Genomic DNA, 16,782 nt, shown 5'->3' on the forward strand with positions numbered 1-16,782 from the left:
TGGGTATTACGAAGTGTATATATATATATATTATATATATATTATATATATATTATATCTCTATATAATTAATTGTTCTCGCTTATAGTTTCCTATATCCATCTCGTAAGTCTACCGTTATGTTATCGTTATTTGTTTATTTATTTTATTTTGTCTTTATTTATCTTCTTTGTTTCATTCTTTTCTTTTTTTTGTATTTCCTTTTTCAATATCATTTATAGTCAGACCATACCAACTTCATTTTGGAAATTAACGCACTTTATCATAAATATAATATATATAATTATCTCTATATATATCTATCGCATAATATATACGACTGTATATACTAATTTATATTATAGCTGTATTTCTTTATTTATCTTATTTGTTTTCTCCTTTTTTGTTATTTCCTTTTCCCTATCATTTATATCAGATAGTATACAACCTTCCTTTGAAATATGCTGGTTTCTACGAAGTTTAAAAAATATAAATAAATAAAGGATATTCAAGATTGTGGTTTCGGTATTCCTCAAATCTGTAAAGACAACGTATTTTTTGTAAACGGGTATATACAACGATAATTCAAGTTCCTGCCATCGCGAGATATTCACAATGACGTATGCCTAGGTGAGGGCGGTGTCCGTTTTGATCTGATATACTTTGGATTCTCCTTAGCATAAAATAACTAGTGCCTGACTGTTTTTTTGTTTTCATAACCGCGGGACACACATTTCAATGATAAAGGGTTTGCTATTGACATGTTTTTTGTTTGATGACTGAGTTGATGCATTCTACAATTTCTGGAGTGTCGCCATAGCACACGTTTGCCGTTACCTTTGATTAATTGTAACATCTAATTGCAAAGAAATCAAATTCGGAAATATGTGAGCTTAAAAATGTTCACATACCTGGATTCCACTGGTCTACGCTAGCTATTGATTGATAAAGGTATTTATTTATCTTATTCTAATTATTTATTCTATTTATTGTATTTATATTCTATATCCTATTTACTTGTCACTGTCCACTTCCATCAGTCACAACGACAACTTCCATTTTGATATCATCTGGTATTTAACGAAAGTTTTTAACTACTCTGTATAACCCGGTTTAAAAATAATGTCATAATTCTGATGTAATAAAACACCAAAACAGGTAACCATTTGATTTGATACTGCTTTTAGCTAAATACTACTGGTTTTATATAAATGCAATATTACTAAGTTGTTGAAAGCGCACTGAAAAGAAATTTGATGTATAAAAACATATACATTTTACTAAGAACCATTCTTAGTAATATTGTGTTACCAATGGTTAATGTATCTTTCTCACTTTTGAAAATAGATAACGTTACATCTGTTTTTTTTTTCCAAATCTCCGTTAATATGTTCTGTTATAGTTCATCATGCCTTTTCCGAGAGATTTGTCTAGTTAGACCACGGTTTTTTTTGGCGGCCGTTTGAGGTGACGGGTGTTAATGATCGCCGGCGTAGACAAATCTCTTCAGAAAAGGATGATGTAACTATCTTGTACCACGCCCCCCATTACAGATTTAGAATTGTACTCTTTATTATAATGTTCGTGAAAGTGTTGACTTTTTAAAACAATGTTCTAATTTACTTCCTGCTGAACTATATGTGACCTGTAGGCGTACCTTTCTTAAGCCATTCAGCAATCGCTAAAATTTTGGTCAGACACGCCCGTGGTGTAACTATGGGATACACCACGGGTAAAATCAAAGGGACCGACACCAAAGGGTGGTACAATCAATATTACATCTTGTTATTACTGATTTGATTTAACAATTTGGCATACCCTGCACAAGATAGAGAGTTAGTGGTTAGAGAGAGAGAGGAGAGAGAGAGAGAGAGAGAGGAGAGCTAGAGAGGAGAGAGAGGAGAGAGCGAGAGAGAGAGAGAGAGAGGAGAGAGTGGAGGGACCTGTGAGAGAGATGACACGAGAAGGAGTGCGAGAGCGCTATAGCGCAAGCGAAAGCGGAAACGAATGAATGTGGCTTGTACTGGGGTGGGGGCTTTTGTGTTTTTTGGTTTTTGTTGTTGGTTGTGTTTTGTTGGTTTTTTTGGGTTGTGTTGGGGGTTTTTTGTTGGGTTTTTTTTGTTGTTGTTTGGGGTTTTTTTGTTTGTTTGTTGTGTTTTTTTTTGTTATTTTTTGTGATGGGTTTTTTTTTTTTGGGGTAGTGGGGGGGGTTTGAGTGTTTTTATTATATTGATATTATTGTTTGTTACATATTATTAGTAGTATTAATAGTAGTAGTATAGTAGTAAGAGTATTAGTATGTAGTTTCGCAGTAGTAGTAGTAGTAGTAGTAGTATATTTGGTATTAGTCATTCTTATTATGTTAAATTATTTATTCCTTAATATTGTGACAATATCCTCATCGTCTTTGTGTACGCGAATGTTGGGTGATATACCTGGACCCCATTGCTTATACAAACTTTTAGAGTCCAGACTCAATCTCTAATGACGTCACAGGCATACAATTTATATGGCGTTGTCATGACACTAGTGTCTCAGACTCTATTAGAGTTTCGAGTCTAGACGTTAAACATTTTATAAGCACCAGGCCTGGTGTTGTGTGATTCATGTCGAGCGGTGGCCACTGTAACATATAAACTCTTTCCCCAATATTTGTACTCGCTTTATTCTGTATTATTTGTCTCTTTCCTGTGCTATATATTTTTAATCTATATCTCTTTCCTGTACATTACTTCTCAAATCTGTATCTCTTTAATCTATTTACTTACAGTGGCCTTAATTCACAACACAGGTTGTCAACAGAAAATAATTTAATACATTTGAGAAATGTATTCTCAAATTGGTAGATGGGAGGCACACAAAGTGCAAGATAAATAAAGAGTAATTATTACAGTAACTGTCCTGTAATATGAAGAAATTAAATGAAAGAAGAACAAAGTCAGGTAGAGTTAAACTCAAGAAATGTATTCTTGTAAATAATTAATAATATTAACAACAGCAGTATAATAGTCACAATATATTAACTACACAAAATACATCAATTTAGTATTTAGAATTAAATTATGATTTCATTAATAAACTTTCTAATACCTTATATAGTTCATTTATTTATACTTATTTATACAATTCTAAGTTTTATCCTACCCCGTCACTCAGTTCGTCAACCGTCACTACGTCAAGGAGAGGGACGTAACTTTAACGTGAACCTAACGCTGTGAAAATCTGTGATCTATGTCTGTAATCTTTAAATACTTTTTCTTTATCTGTTCTGTGTGTATGTGCTGTATCTGTGTGATAATATTTCTGTATTTCTTTATTTTCTACCGTCCTCGGTTGCGTCGTGGTTAGGCCATCGGACTAAAGGCTGGTAGGTACTGGGTTCGGATCCCAGTCGAGGCATGGGATTTTTAATCCAGATACCGACTCCAAATCCTGAGTGCTCCGCAAGGCTCAATGGGTAGGTGTAAACCACTTGCACCGACCAGTGATCCATAACTGGTTCAACAAAGGCCATGGTTTGTGCTATCCTGCCTGTGGGAAACGCAAATAAAAGATCCCTTGCTGCTAATCGGAAAGAGTAGCCCATGTAGTGGCGACAGCGGGTTTCCTCTCAAAATCTGTGTGGTCCTTAACCATATAACCGTAAATAAAATGTTTTGAGTGCGTCGTTAAATAAAACATTTCTTTATTTCTTTATTTGCTGTTACCTTTGGAGCTCTAGTTTTTATTTCTTTATAATCTGTATGGTCCGAGAAACTGAACGCCAACCGTCATGACGTCGCGCTTTTTATACCCCGTACCAACCCCTTATTTGAGCAAAAAGGTCGGATAAAATAGGATATTCCATATAAGGTAATAAAGGTCACGATAAAAATAACGATCCCTCCAATATAGCGAAGAAGGTCATGTTATAAATAGCGCACACTATAAGGCAAATAATGTCAAGTTAAAAATAGCACTAAGTCATAAATGCCGGAAATTAGAAATTAATAAATACAATAAATTAATATTTAAGGAAACCACTATTTTTCTAATAACTACTATACGCTAGCATATTTAAATAATATCCTAAATTATCTAAACAATAGTCCGTTTACAACCTAATTAATATAGCAACTGGCTGAAAATCGTTCATATGTAAAATTCAAACATGGCGGCTTCCATGACAATAAAACTGCGCTATTTTCACTGTTTCAACTGGCTAGAAATGGTAAACACGTTAACGAAAGGTAGTGACAGATATATCATTCGATTACATAAAAATTCTATACTATTTCTTAAATAGTAAGAGCAATAATGACAAAGAATATTTCAATATTTTCTTTGAAAAACGATCTCTGAGCCGCTAGTCTGCGGTCCGTCAAATAACCGTGAAGGCCCGTAATGGAGACTTCGTCATCAAACAACAACATTAACAATTACTAAACGTCCACTTGTTACAATATTTATTCATTTTATTTAGTTATGACGTCCCTTTGCACACTAGTTAATTATTTTATTGTCAAAATGGCCCTGTAGCATAATTTTGTGTAAAATGGTACACAATATTATATATGTATAATATACATTTCTTCCTTCAGGGGTTTTGCGTTAGCCTTCATGTTGCTTGTATGTATGATACTGTCTTGAACAACTCCACATGGGCTATGTGTTTGTATGTAAGGGACTAGAAAAAAATAAAGTTTACGAAAAAAAAAAAATCCCACAGCTTTTCAATATCGCCTTCGGTTAATGCCCGCTTCGGTAAAATATGTTTTGGAGTATAAACGGACATTAATTATTGAAAAATAATAAAATATATTTTAGGATACAGTCCTACACACATTAAGGTTTGCTACAAAAGTTAATATAGTGTTGAACGCTATTTAAAATCAAAGACCTACAGTACGTGTACCATTTTCAATTTGTGTACGCGACTTTCAAAGGAATGTTATGAATGAATTACTATTACTATAATTTTTCGGCATTTACCTGTGTTGACCCCATTATGCCATAATGTTTTCTGGGCCAAATGCGTTAGCGTTTATATCCCAGCTTTGTCAAGGAAACCGGTATCTCACAATGAGACGTACGATTTTGTTATTAAACTCCGCTATCTCTCACAGGTATGTAACACAATTCGTTATTGTATATAAGTCCATAAGCCAATATATACAAGAACTCATATAATTGACAATTTGCGACCAATTGTTCAAACGATTAGCCAGCTGTTTGGGCAATAAAACAAAATAGAAACATTTATTATTGCATATTACATTTCCAAACAATATCCACAAAATAAATATTTATACAAGCCCATGGTCAGCTTAACCATTCTTTGAACAACTGGCCCCTGGTGCATGTGACAGCATTTTCAAGTTATCATATAATTATACATACATGATACATGTCGTTATAAATCAAGTATCTTCCTTAACACATGATGGTTCAGTTTACGTAATGCAATTACCTCTTCTCTACGCTTTAATGCTTTTACAATATAGATTCCTAAACTTTTTAAAACATCTTCATTCCTTATTGCCATTAAGTTAGTAAATATATAAAAGGATCTGGTAGTGTAATACTTTCTAGGAATATACATAGTTGTTAATGTGTCGTGCAGTGAACAATTTATAATAAAATGAAATTCATTGTCTACTACTTTTCTATTACATAATGTACAAGTTCTTTCTATTTTATTTATACCGATATATCTTCCCTCATCGACTGCTAATCCAACTCCACCCGTTTTGATACGTGCTATCTCTCTCTTATACAAATCAAGCACAGGACATGTAAGATATAATTTTGGCCCTAAATACTTACGTTATATTTAAAATATATTTCATATCTGCTACTACAGTTAATTTTTGTAATACATATCCTTAATTCTTTGTTTAAATTCAAATAAAAATAATGTCACATCTCTCACATCCTAAACAATCTACACATATCCAAACCCTAGAGAAAATAACGTTTACTTAGTAGCAGTAGCCCGTGTATATCGTCCTGCACTTTGTATGCGTTATGTGGATATCTAAAGTTTGGCATTTGCGTCAATTGTATCCAATATTGTATACATCTAATTAGAGAATTGCAAGATATCAAATATCTTCCACATTCCCCATTCCTAATATACCATAGCATTAGGGGCACATTTACTTACATTTAAGAAATGTTTACAAGTCATGTATTGTAGTCTTTCTATACATTCAAACTGATGAAAACCCCATAGTTCAGACCCATACAACAAAATAGATAAAATCTGTGTATCAAATATATTAAAGAAAATATGAAATGAAGATATTCTGTGACATTGTTTTCAAGACCTCTATATATGCCCTATTACCTTTGATTGCTAAATGTCTAGTTATTTGTACTAAACTGATTTGACTGTTGAAACATATACCAAGATAGATCTACTGTGGAACAGCATTTAATTGTTCCTTACCATGAAACCGTTTTTCACTGGAACCTAATTTCCCATCTCGTCTAAATATACCATGTTAGTGGTTGCGAACACGATGTCACTTCTACTGCTTTTGTAATATTCTTTTCATAATTATTTATTTGTTTGAAATAATATATAACAATAAAATAAATTTGAAAACGATCTTAGGTAATTCGTGTTATATATTCCGATAGCGAAATCAATTTTGTTTTTCAATTAATCAGTATTGAAACATTGGCCGTTATAAGAGCCTCTGGGATAAAATGTTTAGAACATTTAACAAAATTAGGATGAACATGCGTCAATTTTAAGATGAACTTTGATGGAATTAACAAAACACGAACGGAAGGAAAAAAGCTATATAGAATGCAACATGAAATCCACTGCCGCCGCAGAGGCTACTCCTAATTTCCCATTTACAGGTCGGAAAATGTTCCGCCCGCACCAAAAGCACCCTAGTGGAGGACATTTTACACATAATAGTCAAAATCTCTAATTTTTCAAAGGCAAAACGTAGTGATACTAGATTACGAAATATAGACATTATGTTGCTTTTATAGAACAAAATGTTTTAAAAGGTATTGTATATAACTAACCCTAACCCTAAACATACACTAATTCTAACAAATATTGTTACGGGTGGGGGGGGGGGGGGGTTTGCGGGCGGAAATTATACCAAATGTCCACCTAGGGTCAAGTCATGTGCTTTACCTTAACTGGGCTACTTCCTGCCCTATTAAGGTAAGTTGAGGAAGTTTTTATTCAAATCGATTGACATGTTCTCATGGGTGTAATTTTTTAAAAACAAAATGTATGCCTGGAAATTATCTTTCACCACGAATACATGTAGATACATTATCTAGACAAGATAGTTTAACATTTATTACAATAGCGGGTGTTGTTGCAATGTCAGTTGCGATTGTAGTGTATCAGCAACTACTATTGTAATATTTATTACAAAACTGGCGTGAATACTTGGCGGTTGCGTCATTACAGTGTAGTTTGTACGAGCTTCGACACTAAAACAAAACATAAAACTGTCACTACTAGTCTGCATGTACTCTGTAATTTTGTAGATTTATAAACGTATTTTATTTATTCAAATTAAATGTAGTGTTATTGTTATATTGTTTTAATCGTTAATAATGATATTAATGATAATGATATTGATTATGATAATAATAGTAATCATAATAATTGTTGTCCTTATTATGATTATTATTTTTTGTTTTGTTATTATTGTAATATTTGTTTTAGTCGCACATATGTGTAAAGATGAAGCCATCGAAGGTGTTACCAGACTACTTCTTGACGTGTTCGTACCAGTCAACACAGAAAACATCTGCAACTGCTCTCTTCACGCATCACAACACATGCAGATTAGTATAATTCCGGTCCAACTTCCAGACGTGAACTGTAAATCAACACTGACTATAGACACACAGATGACTTATAGTTGTGTAAATGAGAACAATTCAGTCGGGTATGGAGAACATATTGTACGTAATATTACTCAAGCTAGTAATTTGATTGAGCTGCAAACAAGCAATGTGCCCATAAAAAAAACTTACTGTCTAAACATCTACAGTAAAGGAGGCGGAGGTATAAATACTTCATTTAGAATGTATGTGTATAGTGTCAGTCTATTTGTGTATTTGTGAATGCGTGTGTATGAATGTGTTTTTCTAGATATATTTTATGACGCTTGCTTGTAGAAATCTAAATGTATAACGAATTATTTTTATTTGCCGACGACGTAGTTAAAAGATAGCTATGAAATATATATGTCTACAGAAACCATAAAAGAGATATTCGATGAAAAGACATCTTTTAAGTGTATTTTAATTATTGAGGTCAATATTGCTTGGTTCGTCTATTTTTTAACTTGATGATTACCAATACATATGCAAAATAGAAAAACAATGTAATTTAGAGAAATGTATTTATAAAAAAAAAATGGATATTAAATTTAATTACTGTAAACTATCTAAAACTGATTGAATACGGAGTATGAAGCTAAATAATAGTGACACATCTATCGTTGAGTGTAAATTAAAGTTTAACTTCCAGTTCGATTCAAGTTTTGTTTGTGTGTGTGTTTTTAACGATCGCTTTGTCAGGTATGTTTGCACCACAATATTATTAAATATGTGTTAATTTAATAGTTAAACAAAGATAATATTCATATTTGTTTTAAAAAGTCCATGGTCAAGTAAATGATCTGCAAATATATCATATAATATGGCGTTACATGTTTTCGATAGATAAAATTAGGAAAGATGTATATAATATATATGATGTGTAAAAACATATTTCCATTGAATGCTTCGCAATTCGTGAAAATATTGTTTTCACACATCACTCATTGACATAAAAATCGTATTGGAAAACAATGAAATAGCATCCATTTCTCACGATGTTAAAGTTAAAGTTTGTTTTGTTTAACGACACCACTAGAGCACCTTGATTTTATTTATCATTGGCTATTGGATGTCAAACATTTGGTAATGTCGACATATACTTGCTAAATGTTTCTATTAGTAGTAAGTGATATTTTATGTGCACCATCCCACAGAAGGAATAGCACCTACCACAGCCTTTGATATACCAGTCGTGGTGCACTGTCTGGAACGACAAATAACCCATTGGGGCCCATTGCTGGGGATCAATCCTAGACCGATCGCGCAACAGACGAGCACTTTACCAGTGGGCTACATCCCGCTCCCTTCTCACAGTGTAAGTTTGGTGTTGGAGCTCGCTAAATATAGGATTTCGACGTCAGATACAAGGTCATGCGGTTATAAATGAAATTAACTTTTATTTAGTGACACCACAACATGTTATATTTTGTGTAAATAACGTATAATTACGACACATCGTCTTGAAGAGAATCTTGCTCCTAACAAAATTTAATATATATTAGCATCAGTGATCACTTTTCTACAGACAAAGCGGCATATTATACCGTGAATTCTGATATGACAGTCGTGGAGCACGATTGAAGCGGGCACGTGACAACAATAATATCCTCAAACTGAGCTACATCCAACCACTGACGTGTGTGCGTGCATGTGTATGCATCTGTGTGTGTGGTGTGTGTGTGGGTGTGTGTGTGTAGATGTTTACAATGTATATGTATTTATTTATTCCTACTTATGTATGACTATATGCAATCATATGCTGAGTCTTGCAATAAGGATTGATCATTTTATTTCATTTCATTTCAACTTATTTTCGTGTTTATATCCAATTAAGGTTCAAGCACGCACACATTAAATAGTCTGTCTTGAGTTGTCTGCTGTTGTAACATGTTCCCGACAAGCACAGCATTTTTAACGACTACTATTGTATATATACAAGTTAAAGTTTGTTTTGTTTAACTACACCACTAGAGCACATTGATTAATTAATCATCGGCTATTGGACGTCAAACATTTGGTAATTCTGACACGTAATCTTCAGAGGAAACCCGCTACATTTTTCTGTCAGCAGCAAGGGATCTTTTATATGCACTTTTCCGCTAATAGGAAAGCATATACCATGGCCTTTGACCAATTGTGGGGCACTGTTGGAACGAGAAAAAAGCAATCAGTTGAATGGTTCCACTGAGGTGGTTCGATCCTACGACGCAAGCACTCAACCGACTGAGCTATATACCGCCCCACTGTTGTATATATAATGCGTTTTTTATTTTATAATATCTATTTCTGTTTAGTCAATGTATTTCGTTTAGCCTACTGCATTACAAACTTTCCGCCGTTATACAATTTACTGTATTCTGATTGGACGACGTCACTTAAAAACAGTGTCCAATTTCACAAAACATCGTAATCCTAGTTTTGGACGTAACCGTAAATTTACAACTCGGCCATAATTCTTATTACTGTTACAGTACAATAAATATAGTCAGAAATACACATATTTCAAGGGTTTTATTTTTATTTTATTTTTTTTTTTTTTGGGGGGGGCAAGGGTTGTCCTTAAATACACCCTGTTTTATGATTATGTGAAATAGATGCCAAACACTTGTAAATATATACCCGGTATAACTGCTAGTCAGAAACGTAAACTTTGGACGTTTTTTGAAATTATCTACAGAATGTTAGCGTTCGATAAACTTTAGAAAATTACGTCATTACATCAAATGCGACGTCATTACGTGAAACAGGGCACGAAAAGGACGTTAGAAACCGAGTTGTGTGTGATTTGAACGTAATAAGTTGTATTGTTTGTAACTATAAAAATTGTATGACATTTCTGTGTGAATTTATCGATGTCACTAATTCATAATGGCAGCAAACTCAGAACAGTCCCTCTAAAATAAATAAACTTACCGAAAAGACAGCATTTGTTTTTTGCAATTTGTATAGCTTGTCATCGCTCTTAATATAGGCAAAAACCCCACCAAACAAACAAATAATAATGATGATGATGATAATAATAATAATAATAATAATAATAATAATAATAATAATAAAACCAAACAAAACGAACATTACCTTTATATCAATTCAATTCTTTTATTGTATATAAGGCCATATATAAAAGAACTCGTCTATTGATATATTTTGGGACCAGTTGTTCAAATGATTAGCCAGCTGTTTTAGAAATACAAAATGGAAACCTTTATTTTTATACATATGGTTAAAAAAAACCCAAAAAACATATCTTGCAACATAGTATCGATTATCTTACTACGACCTTCCATGAATCCCAACCAAACAAGTTGAGTGATATAAATCGAGATGAATTATGAGTAATGAATTTGATATTAAACTCGCCACCACCCCGCACCATGTCTATGCTCCTCGTGTAACAAGTCTCATTTGTCACTCCCTAAAGCTTGCCGACGCCATATAACCGTAAATAAAATGTGTTGAGTGCGTCGTTAAATAAAATAGTTCCTTCCCTAAATAAAAGCTCGAAATTACTGAGGACTATTTCACTCGGGACACAAACACCATACAAAATGTAAATTAGTCCAATATCCCATAAATATTCACAAAATTTCACAAAAAAATATAAAAAACCGATATTATAAATGCCCGTGGTCAGCATAACAATAAAATAATTGAATATATCGGTATATAATATATTAATAAACAGGTTTATAAAGTATTTGAAAGGTGCGATATTTTGGTGAAACTTAAGACAGCGCACAAGCAAAATTTCTGGTTAAAAGTCAAGGGATATATTGTGAGGTCTCAAAAACTGATTTGTTCACTCATCCGAGTAGTTCACTTTTAAGCATTTTTGTTCTTGTTTAAATGTAGTTCGGTTTGGTCAGTTGGTGGAGCTTTTTTGTTTGTTTGCTTGGTTTGTTTCTTGTGGAATTGTTTGTTTGTGTGTTTGTTTCTTTGTTTGTTGTTGTTGTTGTTGTTTTTTGGGGGGAGGGGTTTGGATGGTGGGATCAGTGGATGTCTGTTTGTTTCTTTTTGTGTTTGTTTGTTTGTTTTTGTTTGTTTGTTTGTTGTTTCTTTGTTTGTTTGATGGTGTTGCTCTTTTCCCCCTATCATTTTTTTCGTGTCTGTAGGTTCGTTGACTCTTCAGTGTTATTCGCCAGACGGTAGATCGATGACGAGATCAACCCAGTCAGACGATAAAACCACCTCACAGAGATCCACAACACCAGGTTCAACACGATTAGAATCAACCAAGTCAGACGACAAAACCACCTCACAGAGATCCACAACACCAGATTCAACACGATTAGAATCAACCAAGTCAGAAGACAAAACCACCTCACAGAGATCCACAACACCAGGTTCAACACGATCAGAATCAACCAAGTCAGATGTGACAGTTTCACAGCCAACAGAGCCAACCAAGTCCACGATATCAGATACGACAGTTTATGGATTGAAGACGAACAGACAGTCAGGCGCAGAAGATTTTCCAGGTACTGAATAGTATAATAGTCTACAAAACAACACCCCAGTGGACATAACACAAACAATAAATAAACAAATAAATACCAGTATAGCATAAAATAAAATGTACAAAAAATGTAATGCAAAATGCATAGCCCATATAACACCATGTTGTCAAAGGTATTGCATTCATCAACTCAGACCAGTAAATGCCACATTTGTTAGTCACTGGAAAAAGTTTCCCTTTGGTAATTTTGTCATACACCATTTAGATTAATGTGGTTCATATATTACTTTTATAGTATATATTTTTAAGATGTATGTTAGATTATCGCCACAATCTACGCGCACACGCACACACAGTTATGTGTGTGTGGTACGTGCGTTTGTGCGTCTGCTTTGTAGTGTTTGAACATAAAATACCACCATCCCAGAAATACTGTAAGTGATGATATCGTTATAATTACAAACATACTGAATGTGTGTTGTTTTGTTTTGATTCATTTGTTTCTGGTAATAAAGGTATGCAACGCTGTATTAGAGGGTATAATAATAATGTACACTGAAGTTGTACCAATGATACTGACAAAGACTGACACTGAAAACGTATGTGTTTAGTATTCATGATATTTATCATAATATTATCGTTAAAACTCATGGGGGTGGAGTAGATGACAGTAGAATTTTTTTTATTGCATGCTTCATAAATAAAACAAATCGTTAGGCAAACTTAAACAAGTTGACATCATATATAACATTTCGTAACACAGTGTGCCAAATTGCATGTTTGTAATTATCCAGGTAACATGCCAACAAACACTGCCTCACATCCAACGTTTTCAACTTCTGTGACAACCCTAAAATATTACATTATGTTATCAATTGTCACAACTACTGTCTATTGTAAGGCGCTATATGCAAATTGTAACATTTGAATTATTAGCATAATATGGTTGAATAATTTAGTTCCAGCTGTAGCAGGTGGTGTCGGTGCTGTAGTGGTAATTGCCGTAGTGGTCATCGTCGTTGTCGTCTTGGTCAAAAGGTAAGCAAAATGCATTGTAGCATTATTTGTATTATGTTTTTGTTATTGGAATCGTAGATGTTACGAGCAGTTGACAAATGCCCAGAACATAATTCAGTGTTGATTTAAATTATATACTTAATATGAAGTTGATTGTGTGTGTTTTGTTAAGTAGAAGTGGCTGTAACGTAACTAATATTAGAATATTGCATTAGTATAGATGTACTGTTCAAAATAAGTAGTGGGTATTCAAAATATAGCATATTTTTTACTATATATCATTATAGGAATTATTACAATTTTACAAGACAGTACATCAGGGTGAAATGCTCATGTCTGGAAGTTTAACATGGCCAGATGAAACACAAATTGACCAAAGGTAGAGAGGGTGAATTTGACGTTTTTGCTACAGGGTTAATAACGGGTGAAACCCCGAAATTTGTCAAACATGCATGGATCCGGTGAGGCATGCTCTTTAACAAGCGTCTAATCGGATTTTGGGGGATCCTGGCCCAACTCCCAACTCGGCCAAATTGGTCGGCTGACATGTGCGTTGTTTGAGACGTCACCCCATGATATTCCAGACTTGTTTGAGTGAAAGGTCGGGTTCAGAGCTGGCCAAGGAAGTCTGATTTGGTAGTGTTTAATATCTAACCAAGAATTTAGTATGCAATCTAATTTAAAGAAATGCAAAAAAAAAAAAAAAACATTAATTGGCATCATTTGATAGTTTTCACGTCAGCTAATATTACTTAGTATGACTTGTAAAAGGATGTTGTATTTTGTAATTCTAATACATTTTTAAATTGAAGTAATAGTTTTATTTTAATATATGCATCGGTATGGAATATTGTGAGCTATGAAAACAATACAAAGTTTATTCAGTGAAACAGGTAGAATTAGATACTCGCACTAAATGAAATACATTTCACCGTTTTTCTAATATTTTAACGTCTGACTTGAGATACATTTGATAGTTTGTGACATAGCATATATTAAATTGTACAAATGAATATACTATTCAATGTACATTTCGAGATATATATATATATATATATATATATATATGTATGTGTATGTGTATGTATATGTATATATATATGTGTGTGTGTGTGTGTGTGTGTGTGTGTGTGTGTGTGTGTGTGTGTGAAATATCAGCTCAACAATTACTGTAAATACCACACTTTCATATTATGCATGAAAAAGGAGCTCCCACACCACATCAAAAAAGAAACCAAAATAACAACAAACACTCTTGCCCACCCCCACCCCCACCCCTCCCCCCAAAAAAAGATTAAAAAATAAAAAAATAAAAAAAATAAAAACGAAGAAAAAACCAAGAAAACAAAAAGAAAAAAACAACACACAAAAAACACAAAAAAAACAGCAACAGACAAACAAATATTAAACACAAACCCAGAGCAAAAAACAACAAAATCAAACAAACCTTCTCAAACAAAGAAGATGAAGATGAAGAAGAAGAACAACAACACCCATGAAATACTTTAAAATGTTGTGAAATAATCACCTAATATATTATATTTCATTCATGCAGGAGACACAACAAGAAACATTGTCATAATCCGGACAACGATGGAGACTATTGCAACATGGACGCGGATCCTTACAAATACCAGAACACCAAATCATCTGGAAGACATTCAGGAGTTTCAGCAGACCCAAACCAGACTGGCAACGAGACGGTTCGCTCACCATCAGACGACTATGCATCTATTGATGACGAAGCAAGAGGCATTACTCGGAAACCGCAGGTCGCCCTAAAACCAAAGCCACCTAGTACAAGTAACCATGGTGACTTCCAACCAGAATCTGACCACGATGACGTGTCAAACATGTACGCCAAGGTTAACAAAAACAAGAAACCGGCCAAATCTGTGAATGAAGCCGCCATGCCAGTTATGCACGTTAATGAGCTGTATGCTGTGGTTGACAAAACTAAAAAGACGAAACCGTCTTTGAAGTCTAAACCTTCTGGTGATGTGTACGCCGTGGTAAACAAACACAAGAAGTCCGGAGGGAAGAGTTCGGAATCCAAAGGTCAAGATCCTGAGTCTGAGATAACCGGTGATGTCTACACTGAAGTTCGGAAACCGAAGAAGTCTGGAAATAAGCCGAACATCCCTAAGGTTTCACCAGGACTCATTTACACTGAGGTGGAATTTGATGAAAACACAGACGAAGCACATGGAGCCACAGGAGGGGATGAGAAGACAGACTCAGTTGCAACAGTGCAGGATCGTGTTCTGTATTCTGAAGTTTGTTGAATAGTTCTATGTAGGTGATACCAGCGATGTACCCATTGGTCGGGCGACTGAGTAGGTCGGTGTACAACGAGTTCTGCTAGCCTAGCTAAACCTCTCTTAAACCCACTTTTAGTAAGACATTTGTGTCCGACTAACCGCTTTCACTGTCGTTTTTACATGAGGTTTTACATCGTAGAATTTTCAACAAACCAATCTCACCATCCTCTCCCCATCTTTAAGTGTCAGACTTGCTGCACTTACGTAACGATCGTCCCTGGCAACTTCTGAAATGCCAACATTAGTACTAATAGTAACGTCAGCTTTGCAAGTTCTTCTCAAAGATCAGCGATATCATTGTATATGTTTCTGTAAAGAACTCGGGTCCATACTGATTATAAACAGGCTTATATAAAAAATAAAAATCTCAGATGTAACTGTCCGTTTTTTCGTTCTCTGTTTGCCCTAAACCTGTTTCGATTTCTTTTCATCTTTGATAGCTATTACTATAATTTTTTATTGTGCTAATCTTTCTAGCCTTTAAAAGTAAATTCCTCCATGTTTGTCTATTTACAATTGTACCGCACGTCTCGCTATAGCCCGAGTACTCTGACTCTAAGAGACTTAGACTTTTAATCCAGATACCGACTCCAAATCCTGAGTGAGTGCTCCGCAAGGCTCAATGGGTAGGTGTAAACCACTTGCACCGACCAGTAATCCATAACTGGTTCAACAGAGGCCATGGTTTGTGCTATCCTGCCTGTGGGAAGCGCAAATAAAAGATTCCTTGCTGCTAATCGGAAGAGTAGCCCATGTAGTGGCGACAGCGGGTTTCCTCTCAAAATCTGTGTGGTCCTTAATGATATGTCTGACGCCATATAACCGTAAATAAAATGTGTTGAGTGCGTCGTTAAATAAAACATTTCTTTCTTTCTAAGAGAGCTAGACGGACATTTAGACGGTTATTAACCCTATTACAGTCAGAGACCAATGTATGTAGACAAATATTCCCGCTGTAATATCACAACAATCCTGTTTAACGTCAAATACCTTTACATCGATCATTTTCGATTTTTTATTTTTTTTTAAACCAATGTTGCCATTTTTGTCATTCACCACCTGAGAACTGGCATCTTGGATTTAAAAAAAAAAAAAAATAAAAAAAAAAAATTGGGATTGGGACTAATTTTTCCTAAACAAGCCCACAAACTACAGGGG

General features: G+C 34.3%; 1 protein-coding gene across 1 annotated transcript; it reads left to right on the forward strand.

The window, feature by feature from the left end:
- The first annotated feature begins 7,674 nt into the window (after positions 1-7,674).
- LOC121389720 lies at positions 7,675-16,002 on the forward strand. Its single transcript, XM_041521371.1, has 4 exons — positions 7,675-8,011; positions 11,943-12,308; positions 13,246-13,324; positions 14,859-16,002. Exons 1-4 carry the CDS (start codon positions 7,675-7,677, stop codon positions 15,586-15,588), a joined length of 1,512 nt encoding a protein of 503 aa, XP_041377305.1. The 3' UTR covers positions 15,589-16,002.
- The last annotated feature ends 780 nt before the right edge of the window (positions 16,003-16,782 follow it).

Source organism: Gigantopelta aegis, chromosome 15 (assembly GCF_016097555.1).
Source record: "Gigantopelta aegis isolate Gae_Host chromosome 15, Gae_host_genome, whole genome shotgun sequence".
Lineage (NCBI taxonomy): Eukaryota > Metazoa > Mollusca > Gastropoda > Neomphalida > Peltospiridae > Gigantopelta > Gigantopelta aegis.

Bases quoted from the DNA above. Each gene is read 5' to 3' on its own strand.
- LOC121389720 (XM_041521371.1), top strand. From the start codon at position 7,675: ATGTGTAAAGATGAAGCCATCGAAGGTGTTACCAGACTACTTCTTGAC. The intron at 8,012-11,942 runs GTATAAATACTT...TCGTGTCTGTAG, and splicing joins CTACAGTAAAGGAGGCGGAG to GTTCGTTGACTCTTCAGTGT. The intron at 12,309-13,245 runs GTACTGAATAGT...TGAATAATTTAG, and splicing joins AGGCGCAGAAGATTTTCCAG to TTCCAGCTGTAGCAGGTGGT.